General features: G+C 52.4%; 1 protein-coding gene across 3 annotated transcripts in view; it reads left to right on the top strand.

The window, feature by feature from the left end:
- The first annotated feature begins 3804 nt into the window (after window positions 1-3804).
- The window catches only part of LONRF3 (LON peptidase N-terminal domain and ring finger 3), a 38840-nt gene continuing 22846 nt past the window's right edge, over window positions 3805-19798 (top strand). The window contains exons 1-5 of one of the 3 annotated variants that reach the window (XM_087427337.1): window positions 3805-4871; window positions 7568-7686; window positions 11183-11305; window positions 18236-18497; window positions 19276-19366. In XM_087427337.1, coding sequence (XP_087283463.1) covers window positions 4070-4871; window positions 7568-7686; window positions 11183-11305; window positions 18236-18497; window positions 19276-19366 — 1397 coding nt within the window. In that variant the 5' untranslated portion in view covers window positions 3805-4069. The remainder of the gene's footprint in view (window positions 4872-7567; window positions 7687-11182; window positions 11306-18235; window positions 18498-19275; window positions 19367-19798) is intronic. The other 2 variants (XM_004442255.3, XM_004442256.3) reach the window with 2 other exon arrangements.

Genomic DNA, 19798 nt, shown 5'->3' with positions numbered 1-19798 from the left:
GTGTCCATGTGTGGGGGTGGGGGGTGCGGGGTAGTATAAGACTCTCAACTCTTAATTATCTGTGTGTCCACTCTCTCCTCTGTGAATGACCCAGGGCATTCCGGATATGCCATTCCAGCTGGATTTCCTCTTGTCCCTCTGCACTCTCCCAAATGTCCAAAATGTCCACTGCCATGTTCAGTAAGATCTGTTCAAATACTGTCCTCTGAGGAAGAGATGATAGACACAAGACATTAAGTGAAACAGGTCACTACGTGAAGCAGGTGGATGCAAGGCTGCCCTGGTTGAGGGGAGCGAGAGTCGAGACTGGCCTGCTGTCTCCTCTGAGCCCCTGAGAGGTCCCTCAGAGCCCAGTTGGAAAACTTGCTGTAGTCAGTTGGAAAGGAGGGGCAGCTCTCCTCTTGGTCCTTTTCCTGGTTAACCTTAGCCATGGGGCAATCCTAGCAACATAAATGCAGGTTTGAAGAACCCCATGGCCCTCCAAAGGGAATATTTGCATCTGAAAAAGTGGTGTCGATCTCTCCTCTCCCCTCCTAGGGAGCTCCAATTAGAGCAGAGGGGAGAGAGTTTTGAGTAGGAGATTTCTGATTAGTCCCCAAATGTATATCGGTGTAATGTTTGTTTAATTTAAATAAAGAAGGAAAGAAAACCCCTGTGGTAATGTTTTCCCGTATTCAATAGAAACCCATTTGGTGTTATCCTACAGGCAGTCCTGACTGGCATACAATGTAAAACTCTCGTGGAGTCTGCTCAGTGAGTAGCTGGTGCTGCCTTTTGCATCACCCTGGCAGCTATTAACATTCCTGACCAAGTTCCTGACCAAGGTCAGCCTTGGGAGGGGCTACCTGATGAGAGCATCTCTGCTCCACGCCTGCAGGACTGAAACCTGCTGCCTGAGTAGGTTTGGCCTTCTCCTTGCCTCTCCTTCCCCGACGGGCAAGGCAGGGAAACCAAGCCAGGAAATGCTTACTTGTCCAGGTGGTCCAGGGAGCAAGGCACATCCCAGATCTGCATCTGGAAGACAATTTTGGGTAACCGACATCTATTTTTAAAACTTGTCAAAAGAATAAAATTCTTGAATTAAGAGGTTTTCATCATTATCCATCTCATGGCCCTTTCATATAAATGTCTTTACCTGCCCCACAGACCATCCCTCCTCACAGGTGCCTGAAGGGGTAGGCAGATAATTAATGCTGGGGACCCTGCTATAGACTGAATGTGTCCTCCCAAAATTCATATGTTGAAACCTAATCCCCAATGTGATGGTATTTGGAGATGGGGCCTTTGGGAGGTGATTAGGTCATGAGGGTGGAGCCTTCGTGAATGGGATTAGTGCCCTTATCAAAGAGACCCCAGAGAGACCCCTTCCCCTTTCTGCCACGTGAGGTTACGGCAAAAAGACAGCTGTCTATTAACCAGGAAGTGGCTTCTCGCCAGACATTGAATCCGCCAGCACTTTAGTCTTGGGTTTCCCAACCTCCAGAAATAATTTCACTGTGAGAAATACATTTCTGTTGTTTATAAACCACCCAGTCTATGGCATTTTGTTATAGCAGCCTGAACGGACTAAGACAGGCCACATTCAATAGCAGGGGAAACTGAAGGATGAGAGGAGCTCCCCTTAGTCAGACAGCAAGTCAGCAGGAGCCCCAGCTTCTCCCCGACTGCCTGCCCGGCAGAGCGATCTCCTCCACTTCTTGGCCAGTCCCCTGACTTCCCTGTCTTCAAAATCGAGCTCAGGCCTGGCCCCGACGAAGAGGACAGCTGTCCAGCTACCCCTGCCCTCTACTACTACTGCCGACTTCACCCCTTGTCCAAGCCACCACCCACAGCATCTGAACTAGTCTTTTGTATTTAAGTAGTTGAGTTGGTATCATGAAATCTGGTCTTAGGATACAAGCCACTCAAGGTTAGGGCTGGAGGGAACCTTGGAGATCAGGAGAAACGAAGACCTGGCCGGAGCACTTGCCCATGGTCTCACAGCAAGTCATGACAAAGCCAGGGCTGCAAGCCGAGTTTTCACATGTGTGCCTTATGCCTTCCTGGCTAAACCTTAGCTCCTGTTTCTTTTCCTAGTCTCTTTCCCTTATATGCCAGCTTCCTTTCTCCCCTCTGACCCTCTCCCCCTGTCCTGCCTCACCAGAGGGAGGCTCTAGGGATAGCTGCCCAATATCTGTTCTCTGAGACCTTGGTTTTGACTCAAGGGGGGATTAACGACCTAGGAGACACAGAGCTGGGATGCAGCCTGTGGCCCCCAGCTCTGAAACATGACTTGATCTCAACTAAGACCATGCCTGGCATTTGTTCAGAAGCCAAAACAATGGCTCCCAGAGTTTAGGTCACTTACTCAAGGCCACTCAGCTAAGAAGTGGCCACAGCAAGAGCCAACTGTAGGTCTTCAGGCCCCTGGGGCGCCACTCTGCCCCAGGCACTGCTCTAGGCACTGCCCAGAGTCCGCAGATTCTGAAGGAGAACTGAGCCCGAGGCAAGCCCAAGACCCCGCCTCCCTGCTCGGAGCAGCGTGACCACGGAGAAAGTGCGTTATTCCCTTAGGTCTCTAAGCGTGTCTGCTTTTTTTTTTTTTGGAGAGGAAGATTAGCCCAGAGCTAACATCTGTGCCCATCTTGCTCTACTTTATATGGATGCCTGCCACAGCATGACTTGATGAGCGGTGCATAGGTCCACGCCCAGGATGCGCATCTGTGAACCCCGGGCCGCTGCGGCGGAGCGTAGCAAACTTAACCGCTAGGCCACTGGGCTGGCCCCCTGTCTGCTTATTTTTTGTGCATGTGGCTCCCGTCCAAAGTGTGGGGGTGGGAGGGAGACAGAGTGTGGGCGGTTTACACTGGTCTTCTGGAAATAAGCGGGGCACCCTGGCGGCCCCCTAGCCACTGTGAGCCAAGCACCAGGGGGCTAGTGCGCAGCCCAACCCCTCCCGCGCAGCCCCCCACTGTGACGCGCTGATGTCTGAACTCAGCGCTCGGGAGCCGGGAGCCGGGAACCTGGAGGCAGCTCGGCTCCTGGAGTGCGCCAGGATTCTCGGACTTTCTCCAGAGTAGCGCTCTCGATTCCCATCTTCCGCCTGCCGTTCTCCCACGCCCCCAGACTACCTACTGACTCCAGCTGACCGAGTTCTCGTGGCCGCGCCCATCCGGCCGGTGGCTCCCAGGGCCGGGTGCGTGTCCAGCGGGGCGCCCGCCGCCCGCCCCAGCGCAGCTTCTGGCGTTGGGGGAGAGAGAGGTGAGGAAGCGGGGCACGCGGGGCGCCTCCCCTGGGCCCGAGCCGGCGAGCGCATCTTCTCGGCGCGTCCCTCACCGCTTAGCGAGCGCCGCCCAACTTCTGCGCCCGCCGGGTCCGCTGCTGCGAGTCGCTCCCAGCACAGGAGACCAAGCGGACTCGGATAACCGCACTCATTACCTTTGGAGGACTCCCCGGGGAAGGTGGTCAGGGACCCGGAGTGTGAGGATCCGGGGCGGGGCTCCCAGGGCAAGCCTTCGGCATCCCAAAAGACCTGGCGGCCGGCGCGCCTCGAGGTACCGGCCTCTCCAGGGACGGGTTGGGGGAGGGGGCCGTTAGCGAGCGGCTGGCAGAGGGGACCTGTTTGCTGGCGGCTTTGGAGGTCGGATGGGGTAGGGTTTGGAGACGGAGAAGCCCGAGAGAAGACTTTGGGTTTTTTTCCCTCTCTCTCTTCTGAAAAGGAAGCACATTGCGAGGGGGAAATAAGGCGGAGTGTAAGCACAAACAACCTCAAAAAGAAGCCAAGGAAAGCGAAGCCAAAAGAAGCAAGCGCAACACTGTTACAAAACTGTCTGGTTTTGTAACAATTTCCCCGCTGCCGGCCAATGAGCGGCGTGGCGGCGCGTCACGTGGTGCCGTTTTATATAACACTTTGCTGAGACAAGACAGTTATTAGGCGGCGCGGGGCGGCCGGCATGGAAGTGGCGGAGGCGCGGCAGGGACCGGCGCACGGCGGCGCGGCGCCTGTGGCAGCCCGGATTCCGTCCAGCCGTGGCTCCTTGCTCCGGGTCCCCGGTCCTTAGAAGCCTTTTTCCCGCTTGTCCCTCTCCCCATGGATTCATTTCAGACTGGACAGATGCTGAGCTTGCCCGCCGAGCGTGGCAGTAATAACTTAGAGCTGGCGGAGCCGGCGGCATTGGCGGCCCGCGTAGACACGGGCCCCCACTCGGAGGTGGCTACAGAAGGCCCCGCACGTCTACCGACTCAGGAGCCGGAGCAACAGCAGCCTCCGGGGGCCTCGACGCGGGAGTGCAAAGTCCTGCTCACGCAGGCCGACGCCTTGGCGTCTGGAGGGCGCCTCCGGGAAGCCCTGGAGGTATACAGACAGCTCTCGGAGCGGCAGCAGCTGGTAGCCGAGCAGCTGGAGCAGCTGGTGCGCTTCCTGGCCGAGAACGTCCCGCAAGGCGAGGCGCTGGCGGCGCCCCCGGACGGGAGCAGCGCGGTGGCGGCAGAGGAGGCAGGGGCTGCAACGGCCGCCGAAGCCACCGAGGTGTGGGACGGCTTCAAGTGCCGGAAGTGCCATGGATTTCTGTCAGACCCCGTGTCGTTGTCCTGCGGCCACACCTTTTGTAAACTGTGCCTGGAACGTGGGCGGGCAGCCGACCGGCGCTGTGCGCTGTGCGGGGTCAAGCTCTCTGCGTTGATGGTGGCCACCGGGCGGACGCGCGGGGCCCGGCGGGCTGGGCAGCAGGCGCAGCCGCCGCTGCGGGTCAACGTGGTGCTCAGCGGCCTCCTCGGCAAGTTGTTCCCGGGCCCGGCACGGGCGTCGCAACTCCGGCACGAGGGCAACCGGCTGTACCGCGAGCGCCAGGTGGAGGCGGCGCTGCTCAAGTACAACGAGGCAGTCAGGCTAGGTGAGTCCACCGCGCTGCCGGGCCGGGCGGCGGGGAAGGAACCGGGCAGGGAGTTGGGGGCTGGACCAGGGCAGAGGAGGCCGCGGGGGACCGTGGGATGGACCGCGACCGGAGTGGGGGAGGAGGCTTTCTGGAGTTCGGTCTCTGGCTTTGCCTCTGTCTCTACCGCTTTATCTCTCTTTCTCTGTGTCTGTGTCTCTGTCTCTCTCTCCCTGTTGCTCTTTGTCTTTTTCTCTCTCCTGTTTGCTTCTGCGCTTCTGCGTCTTTCAGTCCGTGTTTCTGTTTGTGTCACTGTTTGTCTCTTTTTCTCTGCCTCTTCACATACTTGTCAGTGTCTTGCTCACTGTCACCATCTCTGTCAGTATCAGTTTCTCTGTCTCTCCTTCTCTCTCTCCCTTTGCACGCCTGGGTGCCTTCTTACACCTGCTCGCACCTACCCTGCCAGGAGAGGAACTTCGCACCCTTCCCACACTCGCGCCCGGTCCTCCCGGCTCTTGCCAGACCGAGGTGTTCGGTCGGCGCCTGCCTCTGCCGCTCCCCGGCCCGGGCCGCCCTTGCGGCCGGGAGTTGTCCCTTCCGGGGCCGCGGCTCCTGGTGGGGTGGGTCCGGCGAGGAATTAGGTCAGGAGAGCACTGGTTGCATAAGGGCCGCGAGCGGCCCGGGTCGGACGGCCCCTCCTCCGCGCGGGCGGGCGGGATTGTGTAACGGCTGAGGTAACCGAAGTGGGCCACGCTCGCCTCGGAAACCATCCCGCGAGCGGGTGCGGGGGGGGGGGAGCGCTCGCGCCCGGCTGCCCTGTGACTCATTGTCACCGCTTCCTATCACACGATCCTCAGCTGAAATAGATGCCCCCCCCGCCCCGCCCGCAGCCTGTGCCCTCGCCTCGAACCCCTACCGCGCAAGCCCAGCGGGGGTCCGGGTCAGGCAAGTGATCAGGGATCCCCGGGAACTGTGGGCTGGCTACGAAGTGGGCACGCCTCTGTCCCGCTTTCCCGTGCTGCCAGGAGAGGGATGGGTGGGCTTTGCGGCTTCAAGGGCGACGTGGGCAGCCCCACGCCGGGCTAGGGCGCCAGAGTTCCCTCAGGGAGCGGCACCCTCAGACTCCCCATGTCTGGACCCAGTATTGCCCAGCTCGGGCCAGCTGCCAGGAGCTCGCCGGCGGGGCGCGGTGTCTGGCGAAGTGTGCCGAGGAGGAGACAGCAGGGCTGGGCAGACAGGGCTCTGGATCCGACGGTGCCCTGAGCCCGACTCGGATGGGTGGAGGAGGGAGTGGGCTGCAGTCTTCACGTGTTGAATTCCCACCCGAGATTGCAACAGGTAACGGGGGAGGGGATGGAACGAGGGCTGACTGGGCAAGACTAGCACCTGAGGGAGAGGGGGACTCCCCCACGCCACACGCACATCCTGTGCCTGGGCAAGACGCACTGAGAGCTGCCACCCGGCTGGTGTGTGCTGCAGAAAAGGAGAGACAGAGAAGACTTAACTCTTTGCTAATGTCTTGAGAGCAAGTAATGGGCACCCAAGCAAGCCCTGGGCACACTCCTGGGAAAAAACTAACAAAGCCTGTTCCTGCAGCAGAAGCTGGAGCCCAGTCCCTGGGGAAGAGCAGGGCAGTATGAAGGCCACTTAAGCCCAGGTCTCCAACGGAGGTTCCATTCCTTTCAGCCATCCCCCAGGGGCCAGGAAAGCCCCTTCCTGCCCTCCTCCTCCCCCTTTGTTGCTGCCATCACTTTTCCCTGGGGCGTCTTCCTTTGTTAATCCCGTCAGAGCAGTCAGAGTTAAAATGTCAAGGCCACTTCACCCTTTTAAGAGGAAAGGGGACTCCCCAACAGAGAGTATCTTTGTGCTGGAAGATGGCCAGTGTCTGCTCTTTATTATTCTAAGTATCATACACCCTTCAGAAAAGGGAACATGTCCCCTACTTCGGCGTCAAAGTCTAGCCAGTTAGCAATGAGTCTGACAAGCTAGCTGTGTGATTTTGAGCAGATGCCTTCCCCTCTCTGGCCTTGATTTTCCTCATCTGAAGAATGGGTTGGTTGAGCTAGATGATATCTAAAGGCCTGGCCAACCCCAGCATTTAGTGACTCAAAGTGTTGGTGAGAGCCAACCTCACTTTATTCCCCGGAGCTTTGTTCAGGTTCGCTCATGTTTGGCCATCTGTAATGAGAGGATGGAGCTTTGCAAATGCATTCCCATGGTCTTCGGAGAAAGTTCATATGTGCTGGGCTTTGTAGACAGAGATGTTGCTAATGTTGCCAGACGGCTAATTTGGACTTGTCTTCCTGGTGGCCAGGATGGGGGTAATATCTGGCCACCTCCCTCTCCCAGCTCCATGGCCTGTTTCTTTTTGGGTGATATATCTCACTCAGAAGCCAGGCTGCCAGTTGCTAGCCATGCACAGCCCCGAAGCAAAGTGCCAAGGGTTTCCTCTGTGTCCAAGTCGCTAGTGCTCCACTGACACTACCAGGCCTTCTAAGGAACTGCTTGAGAGAGAGGCAAAAACTATTTCTTTACAGTTGGGAAGCTCAGACCCAGAAGGCAATATTAGGGCTGAAAATTGAGCCTAACTCTTTGGATCCCTATTAGAAAAGTCCTAGATAACTTGACATTTGCTCAAGATCCGTCCTCATACAGGACTTATCACGTGTTTATGCTGGGGGCCATTAATGAGGGTTTTTTTCTTCTCATTTTGGCAGCTCCAAATGACCACTTGCTTTATAGCAACCGGTCTCAAATTTATTTCACCTTGGAGTCTCATGAGGATGCACTGCATGATGCAGAAATAGCATGTAAGCTCCGCCCAATGGGTTTTAAGGTGAGTGTGGGATGGGAGGGATGGGAAGGAGTTGTACTGTAGACAGGAATTGGCAGGAAGGGCTGCCTCCCTGGGGGGTAGGGGACTAGAGCTGAAGCAGAGCAGGGAGAAGGCTTTGCAAAGGAGCTGGGGGTCCCTTGACAAAGAGTGACTTAGGAGTCTGCAAGGGAACTGGATTCTTGCCCAATTTGATCTTCAACTGATAACCTGCAGAGCAGCCTGGGCACTGTAACTCTCCAGAACATGGACTTCGGAGCCAGACTGCCTGAGTTTATGTCCCAGCTCTGCTTCTTTTATTAGCTGTGTGGCCTTGGGCAAATTACTTAACCTCCCTGTACCTCATCTCCTCATCTATAAAATGGAGATATTCAAAGCACCTACTTAACAGGGTTTGTTGTGAGGATTACCTGAGCTAATACATGTAAGATGCTTAGAGCAGTACCTGGAACATAGCGTTATATGAGTGTTTGCTCTCATCAAGATCATCATCGTTGTTTTCCAGGGACAGTAGAAAGAGGAGAGTGAGAGAAGTATTGCTGGTTGGTTGTGCCACTTTGAGTCCTTAATATAGTCAGTCAGCCTGCTGGTATCCCAACATCTAGGTTACATGGAGGGGTGGGGAGAAAGACAGGCTAGGCATCTCTCAAGATGCCAGGTTGCAAAGTGTCACTTTCTCCATCTGTCTGGTCTCAGGACTGGCCCTCAGCCACATGTCAATATTTGGTTTAGAAGATTAGATTTGAGCTTGGGCTCTGCTACTTGCCAGCTAAGTGACCATGGGGAAGTTGCTTCACTTTCTGGACCCAAAGTGTCCTTGTTTGCAAAATGGAGCTATTACTATCTGCCCTGATCGCTTCACAGGGATGCAGTGAGGGTCACAGGGGAGCATGGCCAAGAAGCCATTCTATAAGGCCTGCTGGATCTTGGTGTAGTGCTCTCTTGATACAACGCTAGGAAACCCAACTTATCCAAGTCCCGGTCTGTGGTCCCTTATCCGAATCCCATGGGGCCAGATGTGTTCAGAATCCAGAATGTTTCTGATTTCATAAAGACCATATATTAAGTGACACCATCAATGAGCTCTGGACAGCGCCCTATAATCAAACACACTAATATTTCTGCAGCATATTACATGAAAAGTCACACTGAGATCAAGACTATAACACACTTTATATCATTTTAGATCAGGTTTTGCCACCTAATGACTGTTGATGTCAAGCTTATGAAAATAGTGGATTATCAGACTTTTTATGGATCTGGGAACTTCAGATAAAGCATTGTGGGCCTGCATACTGGGCCATTAATGTCAGAGCAAATCTCATATGTTCTTTTCCGGGAAGGTTTTCATGGGTGATGATGGATTAGTATGTTCTCTTTCCCAAGGAACACATTTACAGTTTGCTAAAAGTCACCAGTGTCTTAACCCTAAGGAGCCTCAGTGGGAGCAGTTCAGGCCTTGTAGCAGTGCAGGTCAGGGAGCTGCCTGGGGGGAAGCAGGATTCTTTTGCAACTTTTTGTGCTCCCCCTAAACCTAGGGCCTAAGGGTGGAGGCCTCCGTAGAGCAGTGGAAAGCAGGGCTGAGTAAGCAGTGGACCTTTTTGGATGAAATGGGAAAAGTGACTTCCTCGGTGAAGGAAGAGTTGGTGGAAGTATTAAACAGGAGTTTCATTTCCCCAAAGTGCTGGAGTGAGCGGAGAGGCAGTGAGGAGAGAACTCTGTCGTCTGGGGGGTTGAGAGCAGACTTGAACTGATGCATATGTTTCAAAACCACCTCACTCCCCGATTTGCATACTTCCCACCATTTCTCTGTGAAATGCCCCTATGGGAGGGGTTCACCTTGTGCAGCCCTGTTCCAACCATCCAGCCAGAGCTCAGTGGTACTCAAAATATCCTGAAAGTGGTACAGCTCTCAGTGAAGTGAGCTGGCTGCCCTGAGCAGGTGGAGGATATGAGTTGTTCCTTGGTATGATTGGTGGGATCCCAGAGGCCTCTCTGGTCTCCCAACACTTATTCCTTCTGGCCACCCTGAAATGTCATGTGAGCCTTTCTCCACAGGGCCCCTGGTGAATACTTGTGGGAAGAGAACAAACCACCAGCCGAGGTTAGGCTCCAGGTGGAGAGTTGGGGGCACAGGGAGAGGTCCCCAAAGGTTTGTAACAGGCACCACTGCTCAAGAAGGCAGATCCCGGCCAGCGCCTATAGCCAGGCCAGAGCCTGAAAGCCCCCTGGCCTTTAGAAGCATGTTAGAAGGGGAGGCAGGGGAGCACCCAGCAGCTGCAACCTGGATCATTTCCTTCACTGTTAGACTCAAGATCAGCCACGGAGGCAAGGGAGTGGGGAGCAGGTCCCTGAGGGGCAACCTAGGTGATTCAAGAAGAATGCCCTCCAAAACAAGTTATAAGGCCAAGGCACAGAAGAGGGCAGCCCTCTTCCCACCTCTTTTCTTCTTCCTCCCTCTTCCCCAGGATGTTCCTCTGCTACCCCTAGAGTTTCTCTCCCAGGCCAGTTGGGATTCGACCCTGAGGAGCCCTAAAACTTTTTTATACCTTTTAAAGATGCGGCAAAGGAACAGAAGTGAACTGAGCCCATGGGAGTGAAAGCCTTTGCTCAGCCCCTGGTTAGCCCCTTGAAGGCAGTCTGCTTTGTGGGGAAGAGCTTTCTGGGGGTCCTAGGCCACAGTTCTAGTTCCAGCTCTGCCACTAGCTACCTTTGAGGTCTTGGAGAGGTCACATGCCTTCCCTTGGGCCTCTTCTGAAAAATGATCAGTAAGTATAGGTAGTCACTCAGGCTAGTAATGTGGGCTAGGTCTCTGCTTGACAGACTAGTTAATAGGAAGGCGTATCTGGGGGGGTTCTGAAAGCTGGTTAGTATGTGCTCAAATGGGGGTTCTTGCCACATTTGGTGAGACCTCCTATACAACAGTGGGGCAGAGGGGAGGTAGTGTGGCACAGGGGTGAAGAATTTGGACTTTTGTATCAGTCAGTCCTAGGCTCAAACCCTGATTCCACAATTTACCAGCTGTGTTATTTTGGGCAAGCCACTCCTCTGGGTCTCAGTTTTGTCTTTTTAAAAATGGGCTTCAGGGGCCGGCCTGGTGGCGTAGTGGTTAAGTTCGTGCTCCAGTTTGGCGGACCGGGTTTCCCAGGTTCAGTTCCCCGGTGTGGACCTGCGCACTGCTTTTCAAGCCATGCTGTGGTGGGCGTCCCACATATAAAGTAGAGGAAGATGGGCACGGATGTTAGCCCAGGGCCAACCTTCCTCAGCAAAAAAGAGGAGGATTGGCAACAGATGTTAGCTCAGGGCTAATCTTCCTCACCAAAAAAAAAAAAAGGGCTTCAGAACAATTGCCTACATTACAGGGCTGTAGAGAAGATAATCCTTTTAAAACACTTCCCACAACAGTGAATACCCACGGAGTATTTAGCTAGTGTTATTAATAATAGCATCATCAATAAGGTGAATGAGAGTGGGATTGAATGCTAATGTTTTCTTCCAGGCACACTTCAGAAAAGCGCAAGCCTTAGCCACCCTAGGCAAGGTGGAGGAAGCACTAAGAGAGTTTCTATATTGTGTATCCCTTGATGGAAAGAACAAAAAAGCAAGATCTGAAGCCCAAAGGGTGAGTTGAGATGACATCAGGTCCAGCCGCCCAATGGGCTCCCTGCTCTCTGTCTTCTCCAGGGAGGGGAGTGAGGGAACTGTCCTCCTTGGCATTTGGGGTCCTGAATGCGTGGCCCCCTGGGTTAAGGGGACAGGAGGGAGACACAAGTGCCAATTGATTGCCCCCAAACACTGTCCTCTTGCCATATACAATCAGATTGAGCAGTTCCTGCGTTTTTGTACAAGCCTGTGAGGAATGTTCTTGCTTCTTTGATTCGGGCTCTGTGTTGTCAGTGGGATAAAAAACAGAACAAAATAAAACCAAATAAGTTAACTTGGGGACAGAGGCTCACCGAGGAGATTCTGGCTGTTGATGAGAGGTCAGGGTGTGGGGCTGCCTGCCGTTGTCCAACTTTTCTTCAGCTGAGTCACAGCTTCACCAGCCACACAGGGCAGCCATCTGCTCAGAAAGGAGGTTAGTGCCTGTCTCCCCTGCCACATGCAGAACTCCAACCTCCAGCTCCTTTGCTAGAAATAAAACACATACACTGCCTCACAAATGTAAGTCAGGGATCATTACAATGTAATCCAAACAGTCATGCCAACTCTTGAGTCCCAGGAGAATGTGGTTGTTATTTTTTTTAAAAAATTGCATGAACTCCTGAGAGCATTCATGAAGGCTCAAGCATCCTTACTTCATGGATTTTGTTGCTTACTGGTCTGCAGTGTACTCTCATGGTGTCTGGCTAAGTGGCCTGGAAGTGGGATGCTGACAGTCAGTGGTGGCCTCTGCTCTCCTTGTGCCCCGCCCCCTATTCAGCACCACGCCCCGTTTGCTTCAGTCCCAGTGGGGTTTGGCAGAGCAGCGGATGAAGATAGGGAGCAGGAGACAGGACTGGTTTCTGAAGGCTCCAGAAAGGAATCTTTAGCAAAATCAATGAACGAGGGGAAGTTGAGCTCTGGAGGTTCTGCCTCTCGCAGAAGATTTCTTTTCTGGGAAGTTGCTTTGACCCAGTTTGGGAATGTGGACAAGGTGTTCTTGAGAGGAGCACTGGTGGCGGAGAATTGCTTCAAGCTGTGGACACTTCCCCAACTCTTAAGTGTCGTCCATGGTGTGAATATTAATAGTAATAATAGGTGACATTTATTGAGCATTTCCTATGCACCAGGCGCTGCACTAAGGCTTTCAGTGGAAGATATAATTTAATCCCCACAACATCCCTATGAGGGTAGGTACTGTTATTTATCGCCATGTTATAGATGAGATGGATGAGGCAGCTGAGGCTTGGTGACTTTCCTGAGGTCACACAGCTAGTGATTGGTGGAAGAGCGTACAAACCCAACTCCATCTGCTTCTAGATTCTGCCTTCTTAGCCACTCAACCATCCTGCTGTCCGGGGAGGACATGCCAGGAGTCTCAGCATGCACTCCTGGGGCTGGGTGGAGAGTGGCAATGGGACCATCCAGTTCTGGGGTGGATGGACAAAGGCGGTTAGAAGAACCTTGACTTTGGGGACAGAGTGTGCAAAGGCCAACAGAGGCAGGTGTCAGGTCCAGGGTGAGTGGTTTCTTTACTCCCATTTGTCCACTTCCCAGTTGGCCGGAGAGGCTCTGGTATCATCAGTTGGGCTGACCTCTCTTTCCAGCCGCTTTTATAGAGCAGCTAGTGTCATTTCCACAACTGCCTAGCAGGATGGGGCAAGGCATCTGGAGACCCAAAGAGGCATAAGCCCCTGTCTCAGTCCTCAAGGACCTTTCAATCTTGCATGTGTTATACAATGCAATGTAAATGCCAGACTACACAAGCGAGCATATGCCCATAAGTGTTCTGGAATTCTGAAGCTGGGGCAAGAATTTAGAGGCGAATTTCCACTGAGTCTGATGAGGGCATGGCAGCCATCTAAGAACACTGAGGGCCCTCAGCAGTGCTTATTTACTGGATTGTTCCAGTTTCAGGGCCAAAGATTTGACAGAGATGGTCCAGGTTCACTTGGTATTAAGTACCTACCTCAGACACTCCCAGGCCTAGGTTTCTTTTTAATGTTTATTTTTACCTCAGATTCTTTTTTTCACCTTCTTGACCCATTTGGGCCTTTGTAAGGCTGACACTGAAGTGGAATTGACTTTCATTCATGTGGAATGATTATTTTCACTGAGAGTTGACTCCAACTTTGGTTTTCCAAAGCCATTGGGAAGGCCTAGAATGAGATCTTAGGTAGCAAAGGGAAGAAGTGAAGTGCTGCTGTTGTTTCTGTCTTATCTCCTTCAATTTCTCTCCTCTGCCTCCCTTTCCCTCCCGTTGTGCTCTGCCTTTTTATCCTTGTACCTTGGGAAGCCATGTGGCTGCCGCTGAAGAGCGTCACGTTCTTTTTGGAAGAATTCCATGGAGACTGCTTCAGAAGTGGGTTGGTTCTGTTGGGTCACTCAGGAGGGTTTCTGAGGAACAACTTTGGCTCCTGCGGAGGAGGGGCCTCTGACAGCTGCATTTATGGCCCTGGGCACTCTGAGTACCTCCCCACCTTACTCCTTTACCAACTTAGACCTGAGAAGTGGGTTTCTCAGAGCTGGAAGAAAACATAGGATCTGTCTGAGGATTTTGGGCCTGAACCCTAGACCTCTCCCTGGCCCTTGGATGGATAAGTGTCTTAATTCAGTTCTCTTGGGTGTGATGAGTATTTATTGGACCTATGTCATGTGCCCTCCAGAAGCTGGTCACCTGATTAGAGAGAAAGACTTACATCTGCAAGACAATTCGAGGCTAACACAAGACTGTGTAGGGTAAGGTGCTATGTTATGGTGCAGCAGAGAATGTGCAAGGACAGGCGAGATCAGGGAGGCTGGAGTAGTAGGGGAAGGCAGCACTGGAGCTGAGCCTCGAAGGCTGAGCAGGGTTTGGCTACATGGAAAGTGCTGGTATCTGAAGGAACATCATGAAAGAACTGCTGAGGGCCAGCAAGGGAACAAATCAAACTGCAGCGAGTTTGGTCAGAGTTTCTGTCCGATTCCCTTGATCAATTAATACCCTATTACTCCAAGCAAGGGGGTGGAACATCCTTTAGTGGGTCTCCAAACACTGCAGGGGCTGCTCAGTGGCAGCCTGAATGTGTTTTAGAAGCCAAGTGACCTGCCTTCCTGTGTTACACGTTACATACGATATGTCCATATGGATATTCATAATCCTGCTGGCACTAATGGCGCAGCCTGCGCTAGAACACACATCTTTGACTCCCAGTCCCTTCTGGATCTTCTCACTCAACCGCGTTATCCAGTTGCAAGGGAAACCAGCCATAGACTGGAACGTGCCTGCCCGCAGTACTTGAAGTTACCTGACATTCTCTGGATAGTGAAGGCCAGAAATGGGGGAAGAGAGGCTGGGAGAAGAGAGGAAGTTTGAGTTCTGCTTTTCCTAACACTTCACTGCTGAAGTGATTAAAGATCCAGGGATGAGGGTCAGGGGAGGAGGGAGCAAAATGGTAGGCATAGAAGAGGAATGGTGAGGACCCGAGAAGACTTTGGTAGACGTTACCCACTGGGGTGTGATAGGCATGACTCCAGGTCCCCCAGCTGATATTTCTCTCCTGCCTGCACTCTCTGTCTCTTTCCTCCTAGATAGGTTTGTTTGTTTGTTTATTTATTTATTGTGAGGAAGATCAGCCCTGAGCTAACATCCGTGCTAATCCTCCTCTTTTGGCTGCGGAAGACCGGCCCTGAGCTAACATCTATTGCCAATCCTCCTCCTTTTTTCCCCCTTTTCTCCCCAAAGCCCAGTAGATAGTTGTATGTCATAGTTGCACATCCCTCTAGTTGCTGTATGTGGGACGCGGCCTCAGCATGACCTGACAAACGGTGTGTCAGTGCGTGCCCGGGATCCGAACCCCAGGCCGCCAGTAGCGGAGCGCACGCACTTAACCGCTAAGCCGTGGGGCAGGCCCCCCTAGATAGGTTTTTAAATCCCACTGCAGATATTTCTATGGAATGGTAGCACTGGAGTGGTGGTTCTTAACTTTGGCTAGGGTGACAGAGGCATCCATGGTGCCTTTTCAAAATCCAAATTCCTGGGCCACACTTCAGACCTGGGGGAGCCGGGCGTGGGAACTGGGAACCTGGAGTTTTCGTAAGCTCCCCAGGCGATTCTGATGCACGCTGAAGTGAGGACCCCCGCCCTGGTGTGTCGGGGTCTCTGATCCAAGGCTTCCTCCTGGGAGTTTTGCCCTGCAAGCTGTTTTCCCCGCCCCTTCCTACCCCTCCCCACTACGCCTGAACACCTGTAGAAACTTAAGTAGTGAAGTTTTCTGTTTTATGTCACAGCTTCTCCTTAGTTTCTTTTCACCATCAGTCCCGGGGGATTCTCAGGAACATTCTCCCGATATCCTGAAGCTGTTGGCACCTCACCCTAGATTAAAGGAACACGTAGAGTCAATGGCTACTGAAGGCACCAGCCATAATCTACCAAACTTGTCACAGGTAAAACTCAACTCACCCAGCTCGCTCATGACGCTTCGTTTGGCTGTTTTGTGGGCAAACGGGGAGTGAGCCCTACCTCTCCTACTTCAGTTCCTGAGAAAGAAGAAATGGATTCGCTAGTGGTTGTGTTCTTTGCTAGAAGGTTATTTCTTAAAGATAAAACTTGGTTTCAGGCATGGTCCCAGGGTTTGTGATTTATTACATTCATTTTTTAGTTCTTGGTCAGATCCAGCTGAGAGAGGGATTTGACAGAACTAGAAAAGAGTTGGCCCACTTTCCGTGGAGCCATTCATTCAGGGTAGCTTTATCAGCTTAGGGGCAGAGCCTGGGAAGAGGGCCTGACAGCCCCTCCTTTCCTGCTTTTTGTTTGTTCAAGCCGCCAGTCTTTGAGCACAGCTGAGTTCCTTGTGCAAAGACAGCTCCATTTGATCCCCAAGTGGAGGTAATTTCATATTCCTGCACCGTGTGTTACACGCAAGTAGACTTCCAGTACATATTTTGTAGCCGAGAAGAGGGAAGCAATTTGGGAAGTGTTAGGTTGAAGTTCCTGGGAGGAAGACAGCTATTTGTGCCTTTCTTTGAAAACGAGGGAACAGAACCACGGACAGATGGGCTCCAGGCTTTCCCAGCAGAGGGCAAGTGGGCAGAAGCTAGGGCTCAGAAGTCCTGACTTGAAGGCAGAGTCTAGCACCAAATACCCGTGCCCCTTGGGGCAGCAGTCTCCCCTCCATTTGTGCCCTGTGTTCCTCCCCTGTGTGTAAGCCCTGGGATCTCAGTGGCTTCTTGGCTTCTCTGACAGGTGGAAACTTGACATTTTCCCAGCTTCTCTCCCTGCTCTGGAAAAAGAATAAAATGCAAGTGTTCCCAACTCAAAAAAAAGGGCAGAACTTAGAGGATCGCCTGATGTCAGAGAACCCCTAGTGTATTTCAATAATTGTTTGGGCTCATTATTACATGATTGAGAACACTCATACTGAACCAAAGTGCCTGGGGTGACTTCTAACTGCAGCTCCATCCGAAATGAAGAAAAATAGCACCTCTGGCTTTCCAGTGTGAGCCAGCTGGGGAACAGGGACTGGGTTTCCATCCAAACTTTGCCTTGCAAAGCAGTGCACTCCTGTGTAGACAATGCCTGGGTCTTGTGGAAAGTTGAGGATGCAGCATTGCTAAAGTGCTGAAAAAACCTGGAACTCCCCAGGTTAGAGACTGAGAAAACCCACATCCTTTTTCTCCTCACCTCATTGTTTTCTCCCAACTGTATACTTCCCCCCACCTTTTTCTTTTCTTTTTTTTTTTGGTGAGAAAGATTTGCCCTGAGCTAACATCTGTGCCAGTCTTCCTCTCTTTTGTATGTGGGTTGCCGCCACAGCATGGCCAATCAGTGGTATAGGTCCACGCCTGGGATCCAAACCCACAAACCTGGGCTGCCAAAGCGGAGTGCGCAAACGTAACCGCTACGCCACCGGGCTGGCCCCACCATTTTTAGTTTATCTACCTTTTTTTTTTTTTTTAATTGTCCTCCTTTTTTTTTTCTCTCCCCAAAGCCCCAGTAGATAGTTGTATGTCATAGTTGCACATCCTTCTAGTTGCTGTATGTGGGATGCGGCCTCAGCATGGCCGGAGAAGCAGTGCGTCGGTGCGTGCCCGGGATCCGAACCCGGGCCGCCAGTAGCAGAGCACGCGCACTTAACCGCTAAGCCACGGGGCCGGCCCTATCTACCATTTTTTTTGGTAGGGATTGGAGGGGAAAAACAACATGAGCATTTTGACCAGTGGACTCAGGATTTAGAGTAGAGAGGGGATTCTCCAGGTAAAGCTGCATAAACACCTTGTCATTGGATTTATTTTGAGATGTCTTTTCAAATATCCCTCTCCTGGACAAAAATTCTTGAAAAGGCTAGAGACATTATTGATTGTTTTGCCAAATGATTTTGTCTCTTTTTCAGACTTTTCACTCAAACTCTAGTAAAAGGAATAGTTTATCTCTAGTTCATTTGGCCAGTGTAACATATAGCTCTGGAGCATGAGGTGACTCTGCAGGCCTGACACGCCTGTGCCAAAGCCTTACCAAAAGTCCTTTTGGAGCTGGGCTTTGGGGCTTGTGGATGGCCTGGAATGGCAGTGAGCGACAGGATCTACCTTAACTGCATGCCTTGGTAGCTGGGGACTGATTTGGATAAGAGAGAGAACTGGTGCTATACTTTACGTTTCTCTCCTTCACCACAGCCCAAGGAGTCTCTTCCCTACACACTTTTCTGTCCTTACCTAAGGAAGTCCCTCAGCTCCGCCCAAGCTGGGCCTGCCTTTGTCACAGATGCTGTGTGGACAGAAGTGGGAAATATGCCTTATGACTGCCCTTCAGTTAAGCTATGTGTCCACTAAATGATCAGGGCTATGTAGTTTTCTCTTTGTCCCGTGGGCAGAAATATCAGAGGACAAGATTGGTCCTGAGTAGATTCTTATGTTTGGCTCTTTCTTCCTCCAGGAAAATCCAGAGCTCCCACATTGTTCTAGTCAGGAGGAAGCAGCAGCCGAGGGGGACTGCAGCGGCCTGGTGAACCCAGCTGATGTAAAGGGGGATGGGCAGGAAGACAACATGAGAAACCAGGAAGAAGAGGAGGAGAAAGGGGATGTTGCCTCTCCAGAAGCTGCCTCCATCAAGACAGGCAAATGCCAGGAAAAGAAAAGGAAACATTGTCCAGTTGAACCCCAAGACCCAGAGGTGCCTAATAAAGCCTCTAAGCCAGGTACGGACTCTACCTAGGGAGAAAAGAGGTTGGAGGAGGTGCCTGGGCTCACCAATATGTGCAATTACTTACCCTCCATGTGAGGGCTCCTTGGGCTCTGGGTGTGTGGCCCAGCTCTGGCACTTAGCTGTGCCATGTCAGGGCTTGCTCCAAAGTTTCTGTGAGAGCACGCACAGTTCCTAGCTTATTGCCAGTGTTCAGTAGTAATTATAATGGAAAGCCAAGTCATAAGGTCAAGCACAGTATCAAGTAATGACATCTCATGCCCTTGATGGCGCCACTTCCTTCCAGGCCAGCCTCTCCCTCCCCCATCCCCGTTCCAGGAATGTGGGACCAAGCAAGTGTGGTCAGGCCTCACTCTGCTCATTCCCAATTATGTTCCCATCGGTAGGCATCTGAGAAGCAGTAGCTGCAGCTTGATATCTTTCCAAGAGAGGTTGGCAGTGCCAAGATTCAGTATCAGCCTTGAAAGCCTGGCTCAGCCCATGGAGTCGCTGCCGCTGCTGCTCTTCAGTGAGGTGCCTGTTGCATTTGAATGAAGTCCCCAGGGCTCCTGGACATTCCCTGACTTGCACTTCTGTCTATGGGGCTGCTAGAAACCTCCAAGAGCCTACTTCAGGGTATCCCATTCTTAATGGCTCTGATAGCCGCTAAATCAACTCTCTGGGAGGTGGTGAGAGTGGCAGACTGAAAAAATAATTGGGTTCTTTTGCCTCAGAAATACTGTCTGTGAAACCAAGGTTGGTCCCGCTCTGACTTACTGCTTTCTGAATCACAGATCTTTCTGCAGATCAGGGGGCTAAGCCTGCTCTCAGTGTTCCGCTCGCATCTTTTGACGCATCTGACCTTGAATGCTCCCTGTGTATGAGGTATGTGATGTGTGCTATCTCTTACTGCCTGAGGGCTCTTCCTCTCTGGTGTCTGGACCTTTCTGCTAGTGACCTACTGCTCGGTTGGTTAGCACGTAAAAGCAGGCTTCTAACGAAATGGAAATCACAGTGTTGATTGTCACATGGGCTAGCTCGTGTCCCTTACTTACAGATTGCATTCCCTGTACTCCTGACTTGGAAACACTAGAGAGTAGGAAGGAAGCGGTCTACTCAGAGGTCACAAACTGATGGCCCACAGGCTGAATGTCTTTTCTTTGGCCTTCATGGGATTTTTTTTGGTTGTTGTTAAATGTGGATGTTTTGACACAGGACACACACTCCCCAGTTGGTCATGGTCCCCTCTCTGCCCCCACCAATGCCTTACACCAGCCTTCGTCTCTGCTTTGCTTTGCTTTCCTGGCCCCCTGTACG

Source organism: Ceratotherium simum, chromosome X (genome assembly GCF_057802395.1).
Source record: "Ceratotherium simum simum isolate JZ-2026a chromosome X, ASM5780239v1, whole genome shotgun sequence".
In the NCBI taxonomy this organism is placed as follows: Eukaryota; Metazoa; Chordata; class Mammalia; order Perissodactyla; family Rhinocerotidae; genus Ceratotherium; species Ceratotherium simum.
The sequence above is the reverse complement of the archived record's forward strand: the minus strand, read 5'-3'. Positions and strand labels throughout refer to the sequence as shown.